This window comes from Leopardus geoffroyi, chromosome A3 (genome assembly GCF_018350155.1).
Source record: "Leopardus geoffroyi isolate Oge1 chromosome A3, O.geoffroyi_Oge1_pat1.0, whole genome shotgun sequence".
Classification (NCBI taxonomy): Eukaryota; Metazoa; Chordata; class Mammalia; order Carnivora; family Felidae; genus Leopardus; species Leopardus geoffroyi.
The window spans coordinates 99407626-99431814 of record NC_059336.1 but is presented as its reverse complement, the minus strand read 5'-3'; the positions used below and the strand labels follow the sequence as shown (position 1 = coordinate 99431814).

At 37.4% G+C, this 24189-nt stretch overlaps 1 protein-coding gene across 2 annotated transcripts in view; it reads right to left on the bottom strand.

Moving 5' to 3' along the window:
• Positions 1-24189, bottom strand: part of DNAH6 (dynein axonemal heavy chain 6) — a 261133-nt gene that overhangs the window by 141717 nt on the left and 95227 nt on the right. For both annotated transcript variants that reach the window (XM_045446656.1, XM_045446657.1), the window contains exons 17-26: positions 21343-21456; positions 19256-19399; positions 12433-12645; positions 11509-11601; positions 9929-10048; positions 7323-7503; positions 5171-5267; positions 2585-2804; positions 990-1154; positions 791-904 (exon numbers count right to left, since the gene is read on the bottom strand). In XM_045446656.1, coding sequence (XP_045302612.1) covers positions 791-904; positions 990-1154; positions 2585-2804; positions 5171-5267; positions 7323-7503; positions 9929-10048; positions 11509-11601; positions 12433-12645; positions 19256-19399; positions 21343-21456 — 1461 coding nt within the window. The remainder of the gene's footprint in view (positions 1-790; positions 905-989; positions 1155-2584; positions 2805-5170; positions 5268-7322; positions 7504-9928; positions 10049-11508; positions 11602-12432; positions 12646-19255; positions 19400-21342; positions 21457-24189) is intronic.

Here is a 24189-nt window from a genome sequence, read left to right as displayed (position 1 = left end):
GTAGTGCCTCTGAAGGCCTTGTACTGCTCTGATGAATTTTCTCACATGCTGACCTTGATCAGGGACCATCTCTACACAGAGGTCAAGGGAACTTTCCATACAGTCTTTTCTCTTCTCTGGGGCTGTGTGGCATGACATTCTATGAGGTCCTCAAGAGATAGTGTTCTCTCATCTCAAGAAAGTTGTTTCTTCCCTTTTCTGTTTCAAAGGTAATTTAAAAAAAAGCCACCTTGTTTGGAAGTAGAACTAAATTTGGAATTAAAGATTAGGCATAGCTGTAAAATGGCATTTCCAAACTATAGCTTAAAAATTCTTGTAGAATGGTATTTGGATTCAGTTATTTATTGTTTTATTGATGGCTGCCTAAGGATTCTCTAGAATAGTAGAAAAGCACATCTTGAGCCTAAGAATAGAAATATCACAAATCCTGGAGTTTTCCTGGATTGAATAAAAGCTTCTGTGAGAGTTATCCAAGGCCTAGTAAACACAAAGTCTCCTTAAATCTTGCAAACCATCATAATTCTGAGATTTTCCTCTTAAATTCTTTCATCCAATTTTATAAGTATTTGTATAAATATTACACAAATATTAAGGTAGTATCCTTAAGAAAACCTGAACATAAATGGTTTTAGTAAGAACCCCCAAAGCTCTGTAAATCATGTCAGAGCATTAAAATTTCTGAAATATGTGAATTTGCAGTAACCATGTAAAAACAAAAAAACAAAAACAAAACGACTGAGACCATCCTGCACAGCAATATGTTCAATGTCACCCTGTTAAAAAATCCTACCTCAAAGTTTACTTCTTCAAAAGCTTCCAGGGCCTCTATATGATTACCACCTTCTCTTTCCAAGCACTCAGTCAAATCACGGCACCACATGATTTGAGAAATGGTCAGAATCACCTACATGGAAACATCTTTCTTAAATGTGTGTTGCATGTCATCAAAAATGGATTCAGAGATGGAAAATTTAAGGGGTGTAAGTTACTTGAGAAGGGTGGCCAGCAATCACCCAGTCTGTCCTTGGTTTTCCCTGGTAGTCAGCGATGGCGGCTTTGCAAAGGCGACGCAGAGATGTGAACATGGCTTCTTCCACTTTACCAAGCCAATCCTCCACGTTGCCTCGGGCTTTGAGGCCTTTTCCCAAGCTAACCTAGAAGACAATCAGAGCAATGATAACATGTTCAGTGTGGGACTTGTCAGCTATACAGCCTCTGTACTTCTATATCAGAACCCAGAAACACCGAAGCCTGATCGCAAATACTAGAACCTTCTATTGATATCCCACTCTACATCTCTCTTTACCCACCTCCTTTTTTTTTTTTTTTTTTTTTTTTCCTGCTTCCCTTTGGAGCCAAATCCCTGGAAAAAAGGAGTATATGTGACTATATGGATTCCTCCTCCACTTTCTTTTCCTACTTACTGCCATTTGATTTTTGGCCCCAACTATTCCTCTAAACCTGTTAAGGTGATTAAGGTTACAAACGTTCTTTCAACTTTCAAGTCCAATTGATACTTTTCAGTCCTTCTCATATTTATTTCTTGGACTTCCAACGACCTGATTGCCCTGCTTATCTGGGTCTCTTAGTTCTTCTTCTACCTTCCCTTTAAATTTCATGTTTTCCCTAGACCTTAGCCTTGGTCCTCCCCTTTCTCCTCTTCTGCACTAGTGCTGAGCAAATTCTTTTGTAAGAGGGTCAAATCAGGACAAGTAAAATGTTTATAGGCTCTTGCCACTCCCACAGATACATCTCTTGCTCTAACTGGACTGATAACCTTAGCATTTCACTGCACATTTCCTCTGTATGGAATGCCCTCCCTCCCATGTCTCCTCTCCATCTTCCTTGGCTGCCTCTGTGTGTGTGTGTGTGTGTGTGTGTGTGTGTGTGTGTGTGTGTGTGAGAGAGAGAGAGAGAGAGAGAGAGAAAGAGAGAGGGAGGGAAGGAGAGGGAGAGGGAGAGAGGGAGAGAAAGAGACTTATTCTTCTCTGTGAAGTCATGTGTTTCTCCACAGTTTATTAATGCATTCACTTGCTCAGTGTTTACTGTATGCCAGGCACTGTGTGGTGTCCTATAGAAATGACAACTAACACTTTCACAGCACCCACTGGGTACAGTTCTAAGTAATTTACATATAATACTACTAAAAATCCTCAGCATCTCATTAATCAGGCACTATTGCTATTCCTTGTTTTATAGGTGAGGTTAAAGGATGGGACTTGAGTCCAGGTGGCCTGGCAGTAGAACAGGTACTCTTAACCAGTACACTCTCTTGCCTCTTCTGGAGAGGTGAGTAAGACAGGGCTCCACTCATCTCCACTCTGTTCCCAAAAACAAAGCACATGCCTCTGTTACTGCACTTACTGTGGTGCTTTTCAATCATTTGTTTGACGCTATCTCCGCTAGAGCTCTTTGCGGGCAAGAATTTCATCTTGGTTATCTTTGAAACTGCTGAGCCTGCACAGTACGAGTACACAGTGGCACTTGATGAATGCTTAGAGGGACTGAAGAGTAAACTTTTACCCTCAATCCCAGAAGGGTAACAAAGTTTCCCTATAAAGAATTATAAACAAAAGCACCTCACCCGTTCTCCTTCTGGTGATAGCATTGCTAAAATATCATTAGTGTAAATCTTTTCTGGCTCTCCTTCCATACCAGGAATTTTTCCTTCAGTAGGAGGCATGAGAGCAAATTCGAGCTTTGAAATGGAGTCAAAGCATTTCCTTAAGTGTGGCTGCACAGCTTGGGGATTTCGTGTCTGGGCCAGAATCTCCAGAAGTTCATCGTTTGACAAGAAGTAAAATCTGGATTAAAGAAAATACTTAAAATATAACTTGGAAGTCAAAGGAAAGCCTTACATACACATGAAAGATAAATCCCTTAGCCATATCTCTTCTCCAGTTACTGATTTCCTGAACCTCAAACCTACTGGTCCTGGGTTTCTGGGAGACCACATGTCTCTAAATACAATTGTTATGAAGACTAGTGTGGATGCATCTCAGACATCTAGAATCAGTGCCTGATACATATAAGATAGATATTTTTCATGAAATTGTAAAAAAATGTTAGTTCTTGCTATGACACTGATTTGTTCTACAGTGAAAATATATTATTCATTTTCCCTAGAATATAGCCTAGTGCCTTACACCTACCTGCTTTCAATACCTAATGTGTTGGATGGATGGATGGATGGATGGATGGATGGATGGATGGATGGATGGGCAAATGGATGGGTGGTTATAGGAGTTTTATTTAGTTCTGTGAACATCCACATGTGGGCCATGCCAGTGTGATTCTGCATGGGATTTTCTTAAATCTTGCCCACCAGGACCATTTAGAGGCACGAATAGACTGTAGTAGGAGAAGGGGCATACTTGGACACCCAGGGATGAGGGAGAGGAATGAGGGCCTGGCCAGAGAAGACATTTTACTTCTGGAGTGGAGGAGGCTGCCTATAAGAGATCCCTTGGGATTGGAGGGAATGGAAAAGAGCCCATGGAAGGCACCATGTGGGAAAGAGGGGACCAGATATTCACCAGCCCACTCAGAATTCTCTGCTGCTTTGACTTTCTTCTCCTCTGTGTCCCAAACCTGGAGACTTCAGAAATCTAATAGGGAGTGGGAGGGTTGATCACCACATATTCTCATCATCACTAAAGCCTTCAGACCTGCAACAGTTTTGGGTAGGGAATGGGGAAGCTTTCACTTTAAAAGAAGTACAGTTTTATTATTAAAGATCATTTATTGGTAACAAGAGGTTTTGTTTGCTTGGTTGCATTATTATCTGAGAATGACTAGAAAATTCATGAGGTCTGCTCAAGACTTTGTCCAGGGGCAGGAAGAAACTAGCCACCAGCAGGGAATGCAAAGGCAGTTATTAGTTTGAAATAAAGATGCTTTTGATTGGGCTTTTATCAGTTCTCCTTCTTTACCATACAGTAATAATTAATTTGTGCCCATGACTTTTTTTTTCAACTAATGATAACTATAAACATTGGGCCATGAGCCATGTGAGAGCAGGAACAGTATTGTATTCATCTTGTGTCCCTAGGACCTAACTTGGGATGCAGCTCATAGTAAGTCTTTATTAAGGCCCACAGGGTAAAATCAACACCACATAGAGCCTTCTGACATAATATACATGTTGCAGACCTAGTTCATGCAGTTATAAGCAAAAGAACAAATAAAACCTGATGCTTTTTGGTGTTCAATATTATCACAGGTAAATTTGTTTCTGTGGTTTTTGTTTGTTTGTTTGTTTGTTTAGATATCAAATGTAGTGTATGGACTTTCTCTGGCTTTGGGAGATTCAAGTTGGGAACCACTGATCTTCTGGATCTTGGATTTCTCACGTACACACATACTCTGTCCTGGTACCCAACAACAAACCCTCTCAACCAAGTAACCCAGAGAAGCACCTAGCCTTGGCTGCCATAGTACTTGTCCTAGGACAGACCTTAATGGCCATTTCCTTAACAACTAACAGGAAAATATCAGGAAAGATAAACCATTTTGTCAATGTCCTCTGTGTTACAGTACAGTGTGCCCTAATAACTGAAGTTGGCTACCATCAAGTAGTTTATTCTGGTGTTATATAAGTATATTATAATAGTTTATTTATAGGACTATTCACCTGTTGACCATGAGCCCCAATGGGGCAGGGATCCAGCATTTTCTTCTTTGTATCTTTAGCTCTTTAACATTTGGTATGCTTTTGTAATAAAGAGATGAGTAAACAATTTAATTTGGAGTTTGTGAAATGACCTCTTGGAAAGCTTTTCCAGTGACACTCTTAGGGCACTGATTAATCCAAAGAAACCTGCTCAGGCAACACAGGGTTCTCTGACTTTTTGCGTGCACATCTGTGGACATGCACACACAGGCAGGCACGTACATGCGCACCCAACAATGGAACGATGCTGAGACCAAGAATCCCTTCAGCACCTTTACCTCCTTTACCAAAAACTGTATCCTTAAGATTTATACTCCCCAATCAACATGCCAGCTGGATCACCATTATCACACATCTTTCTTGTTTCTTGCTCTGGTTTCCTGATGTTATGGGAACATCACCTGGTTTTGGTGTTATGATTTGTTTTTAAGTATGTCCTTTTAAATTAATGAATAGTCTTCACTACTAAAACTATCATAAGTTGCTTTATAAACTTACCTTGGAAAGATAACTCTTTTTGATTCTAAATATGCCTCTAGACACTTTTGAATTTGGTCAAGTAATGCATTATTATTTTGAAAAGTCTCCAGAAGTCCTGTTTATTAGGGGGAGAGGGGAAGGAAAAAGGTACTGGTAAAACTGTGTTAAAAAAATAGAAAATATAATTTTAATTGGAAGTAAAATATGATATTAACATTCTTTAAAGCTTTGGTTTTATTTGATAAAAATGGTCAAAAAAATTTAAATTTGGGGGGTTGGCTAAGAATGCTAACTATTACTTTTAATAACATTATTTAATATTAGTCTTAATATTTACCACAGATGAACAAGTATTCAACCTGAAACATTTTTTTAGCTGGCACCCCCCCACTTGGGGGTGGGGCTAGGAGTGCACAAACCATTGTGCCTGCTGAGTGCGTGCTCACCTTAGGGACTTGGCCTTTCTTCTTCTCTGTGCCTTTAATAACTCTCCCGTAGTCACAAAGGTGTCTCATTCCCTCATGCCTCCTGCTTTCTGCCTAAAAGCCACTTTATCAAAAAAAGTCTTCCATGTCACACACACACACACACACACACACACACGGCAGCCCCCAGCTATTCTCTAGCCCCCCTCTTTATGCTGCTGAATTTTTCTTCACAGCTTTATCATCATGTGAAAAGACAAATATAAGTCCACACTTTTTCATCTGAAATCCCTAGGACCAGAGATATTTTGGAATCATGTATTTTTTCAATTTAATTAAAAATTTTTTTTTAATTTTTAAATTTAATTTTTAATTTTTTTAAATTTAATTTTTTAAATTTTAATTTAACTTGTTATAGAACAAGTCCAGTAGAGACTGGGGCAACACTCTATTATCAAACACTTGACTATTTTGCAGCAAAAGGTTTGAATATGCATGTGGTAGGAAGAATAAAGGTCTCTCGGTTACGGCCATGTCCTAATCCCCACAACCTGAGAATACATTAGTCTATATGGAAAAAGGAAGTTGGTAGGTGTGACCAGTGATCACGGGAAGGGAGATTATCTTGGATCATCTAGTGGGCCCAATGTAATGACAGGGGTCCTTATAGGAGGGAGGCAGAAGGGTCAGAGACAGAGGAGAAGTGAAGACAGAAGCAGAGGTTGGAGAGAGATGCTGACTAGAAGGTGACTAAAAGCCAAGGAGCGTGGGTGATCTTTAGAGACCCAAAGTTTAAAAGTTTTCAATTCTATCACACCATATAGTTTTTCCTTTCTGTTTCTGTTTTATGTAAGAGTCTTTGGGCAAAGAGCATAGCCCAGCAGACTGCCTCTGCTTGACAGGGAAGCTGTCTGGAGGTATTCACCAGGAAAGGTCATATGCTGCCATTTGGAGAACAACAAGCAAGCTTGCTGAGGCTTTGATAAAGTTCAATAACCATGTGTGTGCATGCACTAAAGCTTTGATTCCATATCCCTAAAAATAGACCTTATTAAATAACATTTCAATCTCGAGATTTAGAATTATAATTCATGGTAATATTTTTAAATATATATTTTTAAATATTTTAGAGGCAGAGAGCACAAGTGGGGCAGAGGGGCAGAGGAAGAGAGGGAATCTTAAGCAGGCTCCATTCTCAGCATGGAGCCTGATGCGGACTTGGTCCCATGACCCTGGGATCAGAAATGAGCCGAAATCAAGAGCTGGACACTCAACTGACTGAGCCATCCAGGTGCCCCAATTTTTAAATATTTTTAATGAATTAATGAAAAATAAGATGTGGAAAGTTTTCCAGTCATAAGTCTATGAGAGCTTTAGCAGAATGGGTCAACGGAATGTGAATATATGTCTTGTAGTCAAATTGTGACATGTAAGCATCATTGATACTCTGTGGCAGCATCCCCAAATTATAAAAGCAGCAAAAAAAAAATCAGATTCTTGGGTGCCAAAACTATGAACTAAGCTGAGAGGTAATAATAACAATGATAACAACAATGACAACAAAAACAACAACAACAACAGTGTTCAATTCACATCGTTCAATAAGAGTATCAAATATTCCTGGTCACTAATACTGACAAGAATCAAGGATTGAGTGTACCACATATTGTTAGAACCTTATAGGCGTTAAACGGTTTAGATGCCTGTAAAGTCTTTTTGTGTGTTTTTGAAATTGTGTTTTATACCTGGTTGAGTAGCGGCTCGAAGAGCATTAGGCAACCGGTTCACCTTCCTCATGATTTCCTTCCATGACTTATCCACTTGAAGGAACATCTTAGCCTCGGCAGGCAATTGCCTCTGAATATCTGGAGCATTAAAAATACTTTCTAGGTAGAGCCAGTTTCGCTGACAGTTCAGCCACTCTTCCTAGGAGAAAAATATGAGCATTATCAATTTTTAATCCTGAATTAAAAACACAGTTACATTAAAAATAATTACATGGGGACTCACTATATCTTTCACTGGGGGAGCTTCACACAGTTTCTTTGAGATGGAACCTCCTTAAAAGGTCCAAGACTCACTGCAGCCTAATTTCTACCCCTCTTCTACTGAGTAGAGTTATAAGGAATCTACTGTATGGTAATCAGAAGGGACCCAGAGAAAGAGGATTAAAATGCTCAGAGCAGACAGTCTCAGGGGAAGCAAGATGCTAAAAGAAATATGAAGGGTTGGGAAGTGTTGTTAAGTGACTATTTCCAAATATAGACAAGGCTCTCCAAAAAAAAGGTGTTTTTTTATTTTTGCCTCAATTGTCTCTATATTCTTCCCTCTCTTCCTTTTTAAAAAAGAAACAGGATTTATTTTCTTCAATCAAAAGAGTAAAATCTGCTTGTGACAGAGCATGTGGCAAACCCAGAGGACTGGAGGAAGAAGAAAATCACCCATTGCTTCTCCCCTTGGAGAAGCATGGTTAATCAAAGAAACCAGAACTGCAGTGTTGGGGCTGTAGATCTCACGGTCTCCTATGCCTCCTGCCATTGCATGCATAGGCCCAACATCTGTGAAAGAGTTTCTCACTTCTCACTCCAGATTTGGGGGTTATGCCTAAAGCCTAGTGTCACAACCACTCCCTGATTTATCGCAGGTCTCATACTTTCTACACAGTTAATTCTGGCTTGGCTCAGCCATCAGTAGAGGCCAAACAGGGGTCAGATTGTAAAATGTTCATCCAAGAGGGTGGATTCCTGAAAAAGATCTCTATGAATCAAAATTGGAACAAATTATCGTTTCCTACTTAGTGTATTATTTCACAGATAACTTTTCATATTAGAATATATAGAAGCTTAAACATAATTAAATCAAGCTAAAAATCTTTAGTCTAAGAGAGAGATTGGATGGGAACAAAGATCAGTATAAGTGGGTTCTTTGTTTCACTGTGGGATAATCTGAAGTAGAATAAAATAAAAGGGAAGGGTGTACCACAAGGAAGGGTACCAAGGAGACTTCAAGCAACAGTGCATGTTTTTCCAGTAAATGTGAAGTTGCTGCAGCACTGTGAGAAGCTGTTTAAAAGCTGTGAATGCCTGCAGCTTATAAACCAAGGTGCTCCCTGCCTGAGCTTAATTCTGTTGCCAGAAAAGATCTAAGCCAGTTAATAAGTGACCGAAGCCCCCTGCCATTTTGGGATGGAAACTGGTTGAGGAGGGAAAAATCTTTTATTGGAGTATATGCATAGGCAGATTGCTCTGTCTTAGAGGTGGTAAGTCTTCAAATTGACACGAAGACCCTTTCTTTCCAATCATTTAGGTTATAAGTATCAGCTTGTCCATCCAAGCCACTAGCTGAAGTACTTAGGGAGGGGAAGAGGGTGGTACATGGGGAATGAGAGTAGGGAAACACAAGGGCTCATGTTCTTAGAGTGAAAAACTCCTGGAGCCTCTCTGTTTTTTTGAACTTTGAATTCTGAAACCATTGGTGGCAGGATTCCGTCATGCTGTGTTCTCACATGTGACAACACATGCTTATTGAGTCATTTTAAGAGCTGAATGATTTCAGAAGCCCGGGTCTTTTGACTGGGGCAGTGGTCACTTTAAAACACACACACACACACACACACACACACACACAATTTTTTTAATCTTAAGATTTAACTAATACCCAAAATGCTATCTTGAATCATGATACCTATCAGTACTTGACACCATCTAGACCGGCATCTAGACTCCATTGTAAGATCTTTTCAGGCATGTGGTAGGTTGCTGTGAAAACTTTAAATGTAAACTTCATATCACACTGTCAGTTTTTGTTTCACTGAAGCTATAGACTTACAAATAAACAAAAATGTGGGGAACATATAGGAGCTGAGGATGACTTCCAGCTAACAGCCAGCAAGAAACTGAAGCCTTTAGTCCCAGAGTTGCAAAGAAATGATTTCTGCTAACAACCTGAGTGAGCTTGGAAGGGAACCCTCCCTGAGCTGAACTTCTGATGTGAATTGAGTCCTGGCCCACATCTTGATTGAACCTTTGAGACCCTAAGTAGGAGACCCGGTTTAAGCCACATCTGAACTCCTGACCCACAGAAACTGTGGGCTAATAAATGTACACTGCTTTATACCACCAAGTTTGTGGTATTCTGTTTCATGGCAAAAATAACTAATACAAGGAGATGGCATAATCATATAAAGAAGAGCTTAATATATCGGCATTTTCCTTACATTCTGAACATAATAAAATATTGACAATTAAATCTTGTATCTAAACTACATAATATTTAAACGATTGAAATGACTTCTAAGGTTCTGTGGCTCTCCAATTTTCTGAGTGCATGAATTGAAATTGTCCTCACTTACCAGTGTTTGATTAAATAAAGCAAGTTGTTTCTGCCAGTCATCCACTCGAGTTTTCAGTGGACCAACGTAACGTGATGAGGCAATGGTTGCAATGTTGATGGTGCTGTCATCAAGAAGGACCTTTAAAGAAAGATGAAAACATGCAACATCATGTGTTTGTGCTCTCAATGATAATACAGATATTTAATCCCAAGAGTCCACTTAGAAGCTTTTTGAATAAATAGCTTAGTACCACCTACTGTTTCCTACCCACCCACTTCCCTTCCTTATCCACTTTATCATGATATTCTCTCAAAAGTCACCGAGAAGAGAACTTTTGATTGCTAAATCTTAGCTGTTTCTGTAATTATTAATGGCACATGTTTCTGTTTGGCTCAATACTCTTTTCCTCACTTCCCCTACTTTTAGGTATCTGGTATCTTCTTTATACCATTTGGTCATGCAGGCTTTTATTTCTCAAAGTACTCGAAACTTGCAAAATTAGCTGTCTCCTCTACCAATGAAACATCACTTTCTCTCAATTATCTTGAGGAAGAGGGAAACTGAACTCATTCACATGAAGCTCAGGATGACTACGAACAGTGTTCCCTCTACCTTCTTCCCCTACTTCCCCCACCTTACACTACAGCAACCCTCACAAGACATGTGCATTCAAAAAATGTGTCTGTGAATCTACAGGATTTTAATTGTTCTATTTAAGTTGTGAATTTCTTGAGAACAGAAGTGCCACCACCTAGCACCACTTGCACCTAGCACCTAGCACCTAGCACCTCATCCTGCCTGATTTTCATCTTGGGTCTGCTCTGCCATCCACTGCCCAGAGTGACATCTGGCCTTACTCTTCCAACCTACACCCAGCAAAGCCATTGCATCCCTAGTTCTGACCTGGGTACACCATAATGGGCCAGGGCTTTGCTTTTTATATTTAGGCCATAAGACACAGATCCTTTGGTTAAACAAAGGTGCCCTTGGATTTTAAGTCACGAAGAATATTCCAAAAACATGGATTAGATTTATTTTCTTTTGTTATTCATAGAGTATGGTCATCTAGTTCCCATCTCAAAAAAATTCAAGTGAACCTAGTTTCCTAGTGTGCTATGAATCTGAAATGCTTGTTCATGTTTTGTTTTGTTTTGTTTTGTTTTTTGCCTCATTTAAATGGTTTGAGATGCCCTTCATTCTCATCTGTGTCTGTCAAATCCTATTTACTCCTTCAAGTCCAGCATGTCTTGGCTGGTCTAGGAAGGGTTCTCTGATCACTTCAGCCATAAATTATCTCTGGCTTTTCTAAATTCCTCAACAGTTAACTGCAGGATCATAATTCACACACACACACACACACACACACACACACACACGACATATATATATATATGCCATATTTATTGCTTTGCTAGATACTTCATGTACAAGCATTCATGTCATTTATTCATATTCATATTTTGCCTTTCCAAATAGATTTTTTCTTATTTAGTAACTCTCATATTTCATTTCTCCATCATAACCTCCTACAGAAGATTCAGGGGTAGGTCTGACTTAAAAAATCTTTACCACAGGTTTTCAATAACTCAGTTACCCACCTGTATGTCATCTGTGCCGCCCAGGATAAACACATCTTTGGAGTCACGGTGAGGGAGAACGACAAATTCAGTTGTTTTCCAAGAATCTTCCACCTTAGAAATAATTCAAATCTTAGAATACCTAAATTCACTTGTGTTTAAGCACTCAATAAATGTATGTAGAATGAAATAAATGAAGATGGGCATTGAGGAGGGCACCTGTTGGGATGAGCACTGGGTGTTGTATGGAAACCAATATAACAATAAATATATTTAATAAAAAAAAGAAATAAGTGAAAAATCCATAATTATCCCATTCTCCTCCTGACTGCCTTTAAAACTCAATATTTTCTTCTTGGTTAAAGCATACTGATAAGCTAAATTTTATTGACAAACATTAATACCTAAGAATAACTTGTGATACCTTAATGTGTATCCTTACCACTTTATGCTTTAATATAAGGGAAATATCAAAAAACTATAAGGAAAATATTTTTTTACACAGGTGATTTGTAAGTATGTGTGTATTTTTAGGATAAGGAGGTAAGTAGCCTAAGTAGGGAAGTTTCTTCAATGTCTTTTGTAGCATTTCACAGTTTTATTTGTTTTTTTTTTTTTTAGTAGTTTGAAAGATAATGTATTTTGCTATAAAAGATCTTCCTTGGTATGTGGTTTTTTAAATAAGCATGCCAATTTCAAACTTCGTTGTTAACAAGTTCCTATTGGGCTTGAAGCTAAGTGGAAAGAGGATATTGATAAAAGTGCTGATGATAATGATAATGATAATAAATGTAGGGAAAGAACAGAAAGATGGCTGATAATGAGAGGCTGAAAGCTGCAGAGTTGAAAAATCCATCTAGATGAATCAAAAGTTGGTGATCTTCATGCTGAATATGAAAACCTTTATATTCCCTGATCTTGAGAATATATATTTTTTGGGTTTACCTTTTTAAGAATTATTTCTAAGGCAGCTTCTCCAGAAGCCTGTCCAGAAATGTCCTGGATTTCTTGGCCAAAATCGAAAACATGCAACTCAGAGAGCTTCTCCAAGGTTAATGGAATGTCAAGGTCCACTAGGGTGGCGTCAACTGTTTGTTCAATAGCTGCCCAATGTCTTGGCTTCAAAGTTGGATTCCTCAAGTCAATGATAACTGGAAGCTGGAAAGCAAACACTCTCAAAGGCACCTTACTTTTTATCTTAAAAACATAGCTCAAGGCTTCTGGTTTTAATTCAGGAATGTAGAGAATTGGAATGAACACTACTTACACTCTTACAAAAAGAAATACCTGGACAAATGAAAAATTAATGACTTCTATCAAGCCCACCAAAAAATTAAGGTTGCAGGGCAACCAACAAACTCAAATTTGGGGAGAGACTGGTTTCTCTACAGCAAAAAAACAGGACCTGAGAATTTGCTTACCAAGGACAGATGCCTTGGGTTGCCATTTAAGCTAGTAAGAAGATTCAGCTAAATTTTACAAATAAATTGCTAAAGAGTGAGCGTAGGGTAGCATGAGAGTGTGAAGTCCCTGGGGGCTACAAATATAGAGGTGTTCACAGGGAAGAGTGGGGAGAATCCTAAGAAAGCCTACCTGATGGTACTGGCTGGGGAAGGAAAATAACAGCTACTATTATAACTCTAACCAACCCATTTCTCCTAGTTTCTTTATGGAACAAAAGACTTAATGTCAGGGAAGTGAGCAACAAACACTGTCATTTTAAACACTGGTAATAACCCATTGTAGATTTCTGTATATAACTGGAGAAACAGAACTGGAAAAATAAAAGCTCTACTCATGGGGAATAGAAAGAAATACATTCTAGGCTCATTACTACAGCTAGAGGAGGGGCAGGAACACCTGTGAAGGTCAGAAGTCTAAGCACAAGGGACTTAGTGCCTTGCTAAGATAGAGGCTTAATCAGCACATGAGGGAATGCCCCTCCTCATCTCTCCCATCAGGCTAACAAATATTGACTAAAAATAACAGTACAATACAGACTGGTTAGCTGTAAAATACAGATTTTCTCTGGGGACAATAAAAAGGGAGGACCCAAGGTCACAGAGAAACAAAAGTTGAAAAAATAATCTTTGGCAAACCATAAACACAAGTTATCAAAAGAATAATTTGAAGGCTGTAATAGACTAAGGGTAACCATAGCAACATCAAACCTCAAATCCAGCCCAACTCCTTACTATATTTAAGATAGCATGCCATACAAAAAGCCAAGTAGAAGACATAAAAATTATTTACTCTAGTATCTACTGTACCATATAAGATGTTTTCCTTTCAATAAAAAATGTAAGAACTGTATAAAAAGTGAAGATAAACATACATTTAAGAGACAAAGGAAATAGAAAGATAGAATACACACAATGTTGAAATTAATAGAGAATTCAAAATAACTGTAATTAATATGTTAATGGCTCTAATGGAAAAAGTAGGCAACATACAAGATCAGATGGGAAATGTCAATAGGAAGGGTGAAGCTATAATTACAAATTAAATAAATGTTAGAATTGAAAAAGGCAGCAAGAGAGACAAAGAATGCCTTTGTTGAGCTTGACAGAGCCAAGGAATCAGTGAACTGGAAGATAAGTGAGTAGAAATTCCCCAAACTGGCACATGAGAAAAAATAGTGAAAACAAAAGAAACCCAAGCAACCAAAAACAAAAACCAAAACCACAGAACAGAACAGAACATCCAAGAGCTATAGGACAGCAATCAAGTGGTCTAAAATATGCAATAGAAATCCCAAAGAAAAAATAATGGCCGCATTTTTTTTCCCCAAAATTAAAGACAGACACCAAACCACAGATCCAAGAAACTCAGAGAATGCTAAGCAGGATAAATGCAAACTGTAAACAACGACAACAACACATACCTGGGCATATCACATTATATACTGACAAAAACTAAGAAAACGAGATCATCTTGAAGGCAGTCCAACCAAAAAATACATATTATCTACAGAAGAACGGGGACAAGAACTAGAGCAGATTTCTTGTCAGAAACCATGCAAGCAAGAAAGCAATGAAAGGATACTTTTAAATTGCTGAAAGAAAAAACAAAACCTGTTGACTTAGAATTATATATCCAGTTAAATTATCATTCAAAATAAAGGATAAAGACTTTTTCAAAATGGAAATTTAGGGAATTCATTGTTAGCATACCTACTCAATAAGAAATATTAAAGGAAGTTCTTCAGGCAGAATGAATATGCTATGAATCAGAATCTTAGATCCATACAAAGAAATGAAGAACACTGGAAGTGGAATAGAGGCAAAATAAATTTCATTTTGTTTCCTATTTTTATTGTCCTGAAAGATGATGATATAAAATAAATTAGCAGCAATATATCATGCTTACAGTACATGTAAAGGTAAAAGTACAAAAAAAAAAAAAATGAAAATGATGGGGTACATCAAAGGGACACAGAAGTTAACTGAGAGAATCTTGATGGCCAAAGTGGTAATGATTTAAGCAAACAATAAATAATGTAGTATTGCATTATATATTTATTATATTATTATATTTATTACAATCTAATAAAATATATATCCACAAGTTCATATTGACACAAATAAACAACTGAATGAATGGATGGAATAGTTGGCAGACAGATAGATAAGCAGAGAACAGACAAATCTATATAGAAGATACAAATAACCAACATCAACAATGACAAAGACATCACTTCTGATCCCACATACTTTTAAAGGATAATAAAGAAATACCATGATCAACTCTATGTCTATATATACAAAAATACACTATAAAACCCCTCAAGAAAAAAAAAGATAACCCAAATAATTCAATATGTATCAAGGAATTCAATTTCTAGTTCAAATCCTCCCAATAAAGAAAATTTAATGCTGCAATGGCTTCCCTGGTGAATTGTGCTAAACAGAAGAGGAAGACACACTTCCCAATTCATTTTAATGTACAAAAATCTCCTAAAATTAAAAAGTGAATTTATCAAGTTCACAGGATATAAGATCAGTATACAAAGGTCAATAGTATTCCTATATAGCAGCAATGAACAATTGAAATTTGAAATTAAAAACAATATTATTCAGGATAACATTAATACTTAGTTATAAATCTAATAAAATACACGCAGAATCTATGTATTGAAACTACAAAACTTCAATGAAAAAATAAAAGAAGACTTAACTAAATGAAGAGATACGCTGGTAATAGATTGGAAAATTCACTCTGGCTAAGAAGTCAGTTCTCTTCAAATTGATCTATAGATTCAACACAATCCTTCAAAACTTGCCAACAATTTTTTATACATATCAACAACCTAATTCTAAGATTTATATGGAAAGGTAAAGGAATTAAAATAAACAAAACAGTTATGAAAAAAAGAACAAATTTGGAGGACTTATGCCTACCTGATTTCAAGACTTACTAAGTATAGTCATCAAGACAGTGTAGTACCAGAGAAAGAATAGACTCAGAACAACAAAACAGAATGGAACCCAGAAACAGACTAAAAAATATTGCCAGCTGACTTTTCGCAAAGGTGTAAGGACGGTTCAATGGAGAAAGGATGGTCTTTTCAAATAATGGTCCTGGATCAAATGGATATCGATATATAAAGAATGTAAACCTTGACATATATGTCATATTTTATGCAATACAACTCAAAATAAATCATAAACTTTAATGTAAAAAAAAAGCGTAAAACTACAAAACTTCTAGAGGAAAATACAGGAGAAAATCTGTGTGACCCTTAAGTTTGGCAAAACATTTTTAGGTACTATACTAAAAAGATAATCCGTAAAAGCAAAACATATAAATTGAATTTTATTCGGGTTAACACAGTCTGTGCTCTGAAAGTCACTGGCATCGCCTCTCGGCCTTTTGGCTAAGATCAAGTGAAAGTCACTGGCAACGGACTAAAGAGACAAGCTGCTGAGTGGGAAAAAATATTTTCAAGTTACATATTTGAAAAAGGGCTTTGATCCAGATTAGGTAAAGAGCTCTTAAAACACAGTAATAACAAAACAAGCAACTAAATTAAAAATTGGGCAAAGAGCCAAACAGATATTTCAGCAAGGAAGATAAAAGGATGGAGGAGAAGCATTAAAAAAAAGATGCTCCACATCATTAGTCACTAGCAAAATGCAGGGTGACCACTGTGAGCTATTCTATACATTTACCGGAGTGACTAAAATGAAAACCAAGCCACACCACACAAAGCCCTCCCCAATGAGAACAAGTGCTGGGAGGCTGAGGAACGGCTAGAATTCTCACACGCTGCTTGTGGGAAGGCAAATCGTTACCTTTGAAATACAACTGGGGGAATTTCTTATAAACATATACATGCACATACTTACCATGCCATCTAGTAATCTCACTCCTAGTTATCTACCCCACTGAAGCAAAACCTCATGTCCACTCAAAAAGCTATACATCACTGTGTATAGTAGCTTATTAATAATCGCTTTAAAACTGGTCATAACCCACATGTCTTTCAATGGGTGAATAGATAAACCGATGGCAATACTACTACTCAGCAATAAAAGTAAACTGTTGATTCACGTAACAACATGAAAGAATCCTTTTTTTAGATATTCTAATTCACAGAGATTGTACAGCTATCACCACTATCTAATTTTAGAACTACCACTATTAACTACCTATCAGTATCTTATCACCCCAAAAGGAAACCCCATACCCATTAACTCTCACCACCCACTTCTGCTTCTCCACAGTGCCCGGTAACCACGAATCTACTTTCTCTTATCTATGGATTTCTCTATTCTGAACATTTCCTCTCTATGACACTATATGCTATGTAGTCTTTTTGTGACTGGCTGTTTTCACTTAGTATAATGTTTTCAGGGTCATCTATACTGTAGCAGGTATCAGTACTTCATTCCTTTTTATTACTGAATAACATTCCATTGTATGGATATATTACATTTTGTTGATTGAGTCATTAGTTGAAGACATTTGCGTTATTCTCACTTTTAGCTATGATGAATAATGCCTCTAAGAACATTCACATGCACATGTTTGTGTAAATATGTTTTCAATTCTCTTAGATACATGCTTAGAAATGGAATTACTTTTGAGAAACTGCCCAACTGTTTTCCAAAGAAGCAGTACCAGTTTCTAATTCCACCAGCAACATGTAAGGGTTCGAATTGCTCCAGATCCTCACCAACACTTATTATATAATCTATCCTTTCGATGATAGCTATTGTAGTGGGTATGGACTGGTATCTCATTGTACCTTTGATTTGCATTTCCCTGATGGCTAATGATATTCAGCATCTTGTTATGTATCTTCTTCAGGGACCTGTCTATTCAAATCCTTTGCCCATTTTATTTATTTATTTTTTTTTTCAACGTTTATTTATTTTTGGGACAGAGAGAGACAGAGCATGAACGGGGGAGGGGCAGAGAGAGAGGGAGACACAGAATCGGAAACAGGCTCCAGGCTCTGAGCCATCAGCCCAGAGCCTGACGCGGGGCTCGAACTCACAGACCGCGAGATCGTGACCTGGCTGAAGTCGGACGCTTAACCGACTGCGCCACCCAGGCGCCCCTCCTTTGCCCATTTTAAAGGGTTATTTCTCCTTTTATTTTTGAATTATAAGAGTGTGTTACATATTCTGAAGATAAGTACCTAGATGCATTTTAAATGCATTTTTCTAAGTGAACACTGACAGACCCAAAAGGCTGTATATTGTATTATTCCTTTTAAAATTCCATTTATAAAATGAAGAACTTTAGGGACAGAAAACAAGTCAGTGGTTGCCTAAGGCTGGGATGGAAGGAGGGGCTGATGACAAAGAACATCAGATGGGGAATTGGGGGGTAATGGAATGATTCTGTAGAGTCCTGTTGTGTTGGATACATGATTTTACCCACTTGTAAAAACCCACAGAACTATATACCACAAAAAGTGACTTTTATTATATACAAGTTAAAAAAAAATCCACTAGACCTTTGAAGGAATGCAAAATGGACAAAGACTGTGACAAATAGATTTGTTTACAATTGTACGATATAACCACACGAAGGGCAATGGAGAACAAAGAGGCTGACGTAAGTAACTTTGGAAAAGCATTTTTACTACATACTGTAAAGTGAAAGAGGGGAAAAACTGCAAAAACGCTCTTCTTGGGGAAAAACTGCTTCTTGTTGTGCCTGAAGTTTTGCTTACTTTTCCTACCCATGTCATCTTTTAGTCCTTTCTCTCATCTTTTTTTTTTTTTAAATCTAAAACTGCTTAAAAGGATAAAATCATACTCCCTTTCTTTCCCATTTCAAGTACTCATTTAGCAGCATTAGGCTTCAAAGAGCCAGCTTCACAAACCCACTGCTGGGCTTCTCAACCCTCACATCGTGGCATGTCTAGAAAATGGCATGTGTGTTTGGCGCGGTGGTACAAATGGACAAGACTGCACTAGCCTCATCTGGCTGTCTAAGGGCTGAGTGGGTCAGCATCTTGCCATCCCCTCCAGCCGATTCTTGCACTAAGATCCCTAACACAGGGGATGGGGGGCGGGGCGGGGGGGAAGCTCTTACTCTGAATGCCCCTGAACCAAGGTATTCAATTCATGATTTGGCCAATTGAAGATAAGGATGCAGTCTGTCTCTGAAAAAATTGAATTGGTCTGTTCTTTCTTTTCTCTCTGCTAAGCTAATTTAAACAGGGGAGAATTCCGGACTTTGGTCTCATTAGCATCAGGTAGTAATGAATGGACTGACCTGGAGTTTTTGAAATAATTTCTACCAAACTTACCTTTTCTTTCATTTTTTCCACCTTACATTTTAGCTGAGGAACTACACTGTTGGGTGGCAAGCCTTTTTCCAATTGAGTCACAAATTTGGCATATTTAGAAACTTGACTATTTAGGACTTCTGGATCCAGGCCGTCAAATTTGGACTATAAAAATTAGAAGAAAAAAAAAAGTTAAGGCATATGATAAGGGCAACCTTGAAACAGTAAAATTTTTTACTTTACTCAGATTTTCCAGTAGGTAAATTGTTAATCCAAGTTAACTCTATACTTTTGGAAATGGTTTTACTTATTAAGATTGCCAATAGTGTATCAGGCCTCGCTTATTTATTCCTTTCATGTTCTTGTCTCCCACATCATCAAATGCAGTATTACAATCCCTGTAATTTATTCCCGAGAGCTAACTCTTGTAAAAAGACAACTAGCTACTAACTAGAAATTTCTCACCCAGTAGTCTTCTATTATTTGATTATGTACACTTTTAATATATATGATTTAAAGATGTACCCCAATATATACATGTATCTATAAATATACTTCTCAGTTATATAAACAGAGAGACAAATACTGTATGATCTAACATACATGTGCAATCTGAAACAAAACAAAATGAAATGAAAAGAAACATATATAGAGAACAGATTGGTGGTTGCCAGAGGTAGAGGTGGGTGTAGGTGAAATGGGTGAAGGAGTAAGAAGATACAAACTTCTAGTTATAAAATAGGTAAGTCATGGAGATTTAATGTGGAGCATGGTGACTATAGTTAACAATACTATATTACATATTTGAAAGTTGCTAAGAGATCTTAAAAGTTCTCATCATATGGAAAAAATTGCCAAAATTATATATGGCAATAGATGGTAACTACACTTACTGTAGTGATCATTTCACAATATACACAGATTATACATTTGAAACTAGTAGGTTATATGTATTTATAAACCTTCCTTTTCTTTTTTTCTTTCTAGGTTCAATACTTCCTTTCTGTCCCCTAATGGGTTTTTTTGTGTGTTTTCTCTGATGAAATCATCCCATTTTTGAAGTTTCTGTTCTAAAGTATGGTGGTAATGAGAAAACTCTCAAGCTTTTTCTTTACTCCTCAGGAACATTTTCTACCTCTGAGATAAGTGATAAAGGAGTTATACAGGAGCACTTAAAATCTTTGATATTGTAGCATATATCTGTTTGTTTTCTGTTTTCCTCACCAAAAGATAAGTTCTGTGAAGGTTTGGACTCTGTCCTTTTTATTCTCTACTGGTATACCCAGCACTTAGAACGCTGTCTGGCAAACATTTTCTGTGTCACTGGTGTTTAACCCAGACATGTGACTTCTAATTATAGGTATCAGCACAAGTAGGCTGAATGAGCAAGTGTAAAAACAATATTTGTAAAGTTGATGGTATTTCTAACATGTCTATATCACATGTAAAAGAATAGATGGTCATCTATTCTCCCTTCTAGAGGGCTGACCTTTATCAAGATTTGAATTTTTGGTAGACCCTAGAAACCAAATTCTATGGTGGCTGTTGGTCCTTGGCCCCCTAATTAAAGTAATTTACTGTTGAGCTCGGAACTCATTACTCTGATTCTATTCCATCACAGTGAACAAAATGGTTTCCTTTGTTGTCAAAAGAAGAACAGAAACCTAAACTAACAGAAATCTAAAGTGTGTAGATCACAAATAAAATTTTACAATCCTCAAGAACACTTTGGTAGAGTGTATCATGACAACACTGTATTCAGAAGCCACAAAGCAGTTAAGCTTCATGCAGTGAGGTCTTTTGATGCTTCCTTCATTTAGCCTTCTTAAATGGAGGACTCAGGAAGCCTACCTTACAAGAATGCATTCTGCTCTGTGGTATACAGTGACAGAAAGACCTTTGCACATTTCACTGGAGAGCTGATCATGATCTCATAAAATTATAACATTGCATATTTTACTTAATTAAGACTACTCTAGATTGTTAAAAATCATAATTCATATTATTAGGATTTTAAATTTAATTAATAAAAAATGATTTCAGGATTGAGAGGGTTTTTTTGGTGTGTGTGTGTGTGTGTGTGTGTGTGGTGTGCGTGTGTGTTTTACCTTTAACCATTCTTGTTGGAGTTGATCCCATTCAGATAAAGAATCCCAGAGCAATTGTTTGAGCTTCAACTCAGCACTAACTTCTTCCAAAGCTTCAAACTTGGATACTTCTATCTTTAAAAATATAATAAGCAAAATGCACTATTTAGTTTTCAGATATAAAGATGTTATGTTACCCTCCTATTAGTAATTCTTGATATAGTGACACTTAGCAGAATGTGGGTGGGTCCTAAATGGGGAAAGAAAAAGAGAGATAGAAACAAATGAAAAAAACAAAACAAATCACACACCCCATGTATGTTCAAATTTCCAAGTGAATGACAAAATATAATGCTTTATATTTCCTTAAAACTTAAATATTCTGCAAAAACATAAATATTATGAGTACCATGGGCGTTCTTTTTCAAGTTGGATCATACATGCCTGGCCTTTTTAGGAAAACAAATGAGTCTTCAGAGGTACTGATTTTCTTTGGGGCATGTATACCTAGATGACAGAAGACAGAGATGTCTGTGAAGTAGCTGGTGGTGGGGCTGGGGAGCTTTAAGATGGAAAGAACAGTCTGGTTTCTTACTTCCTTCTGACCCTGTGGGTTGTATATGAACCCCATAAAGAGAAAGACTGCAAGAAAATCTGAAGAAGCTGTTTTCATGAGAAGTGTATTAACACTGACTTGGCTTAGAAGTGGGCAAACCCCCAGGGGGGGTTGTTTGCACAGAAACTGAGCCCTGTGATAAGCTAAGGCTTTGAATATTCCATCCAACAGCAACAGAATACACATTCTTTTCAAGTGTACATGGAACATTCCCCAGGACAGAGCATATGATAGGCCACAAAACAAGTCTTAGCAAATTTAAGATTAGAATCATACCAAGTATCTTTCTCAAACACAATAGTTTGAAACTAGAAATCAACAAGAGGAACGCTGGCAAATTTACAAGCATTTGGAAAATAAACAACATACTCCAGACCAACCAGTAGGTCAAAGGGGAAACCAAAGAGAAATTAAAAAAAAAAAATCTTGAAACAAATGAAAATGGAAACACAGGATGTCTAAACCTCTGGGATACTGGAAAAGCAGTTTTGAGAGGTAAGTTTATAGTGATACATGTGTATATTAAAAAAATGGAAAGATCTTAAACAACTTTACACAACAAGGAACTTGAAAAAGAAGAACAAACTAAGCCCAAAATCACTAGAAGGAAGGAAATAAAGATCAGAGTAGAAATAAATGAAATAGAGACTAGAAAAATAGAAAAGATCAAAGAAATTAAGAATTGGTTTTTCAAAAAAGATAAACAAAATTAACAAGCATCCAACTAAACTAAGAAAAAAAGAGATTATACTCAAATAAAATCATAGGAAATACCATACCTGATACCACAGAAATACAAAGGATGATAAGGGACTACTATGAACAATTTTATGGCAGCAAACTAATTCAGTTAAAAGAAATGGACAAATTCCTAGAAACATATAATCTACCAAGACTGAATCAGAAAAAAATAGAAAATCTAAATAGACCAAAAACAAATAAGGAGATTGAACCAATAATCAAACACCTCCCAACACAGAAAAGTCCAAAAGCAGATGGCTCCAGGAGCAGATGGCTTTACTGGTGAATCCTACCAAACATTTAAAGAATTAATGCCAGTCTTTCTCAGACTTTTCTTTTTTCTTTTTTTTTTCAATATATGAAATTTATTGTCAAATTGGTTTCCATACAACACCCAGTGCTCATCCCAAAAGGTGCCCTCCTCAATACCCATCACCCACCCTCCTGTCCCTCCCACCCCCCATCAACCCTCAGTCTGTTCTCAGTTTTTAAGAGTCTCTTATGCTTTGGCTCTCTCCCACTCTAACCTCTTTTTTTTTTCCTTCCCCTCCCCCATGGGTTTCTGTTATGTTTCTCAGGATCCACATAAGAATGAAAACATATGGTATCTGTCTTTCTCTGTATGGCTTATTTCACTTAGCATCACACTCTCCAGTTCCATCCACGTTGCTACAAAGGGCCATATTTCGTTCTTTCTCATTGCCACGTAGTACTCCATTGTGTATATAAACCACAATTTCTTTATCCATTCATCAGTAGATGGACATTTAGGCTCTTTCCATAATTTGGCTACTGTTGAGAGTGCTGCTATAAACATTGGGGTACAAGTGCCCCTATGCATCAGTACTGCTGTATCCCTTGGGTAAATTCCTAGCAGTGCTACTGCTGGGTCATAGGGTAGGTCTATTTTTAATTTTTTGAGGAACCTCCACACTGTTTTCCAGAGTGGCTGCACCAATTTGCATTCCCACCAACAGTGCAAGAGGGTTCCCGTTTCTCCACATCCTCTCCAGCATCTATAGTCTCCTGATTTGTTCATTTTGACCACTCTGACTGGCATGAGGTGATATCTGAGTGTGGTTTTAATTTGTATTTCCCTGATGAGGAGCGATGTTGAGCATCTTTTCATATGCCTGTTGGCCATCTGGATGTCTACTTTAGCTTCTCAGACTTTTCGAAGAAAACTGAAGAGGTGGGAATACTTCCAAACTCATTTTATGGATCCAACATCACCCTGACATTAGGGATCTAGCCTTGTCTTAAATAAGAATTAGAAATAATTTCTTAGGCCAGTTAGATCTTCACTCCTATCTCCCAAATGATTGAGAGCTGCAGAAGGAAGGTGAGACCTGAATTGATCATGAAAGAAGAATTAATCAAGTACAGATACAGAGTGTGGAAAGTGGGGGACACACTTTTATTTCAGGCTCTGTCTCAAGCAATGCTATCCCTTCTGAGCCAAGAAGTGCCCACCTGTTAGTTATAACTTTTTATCAAGCAGTGTCTCCTTG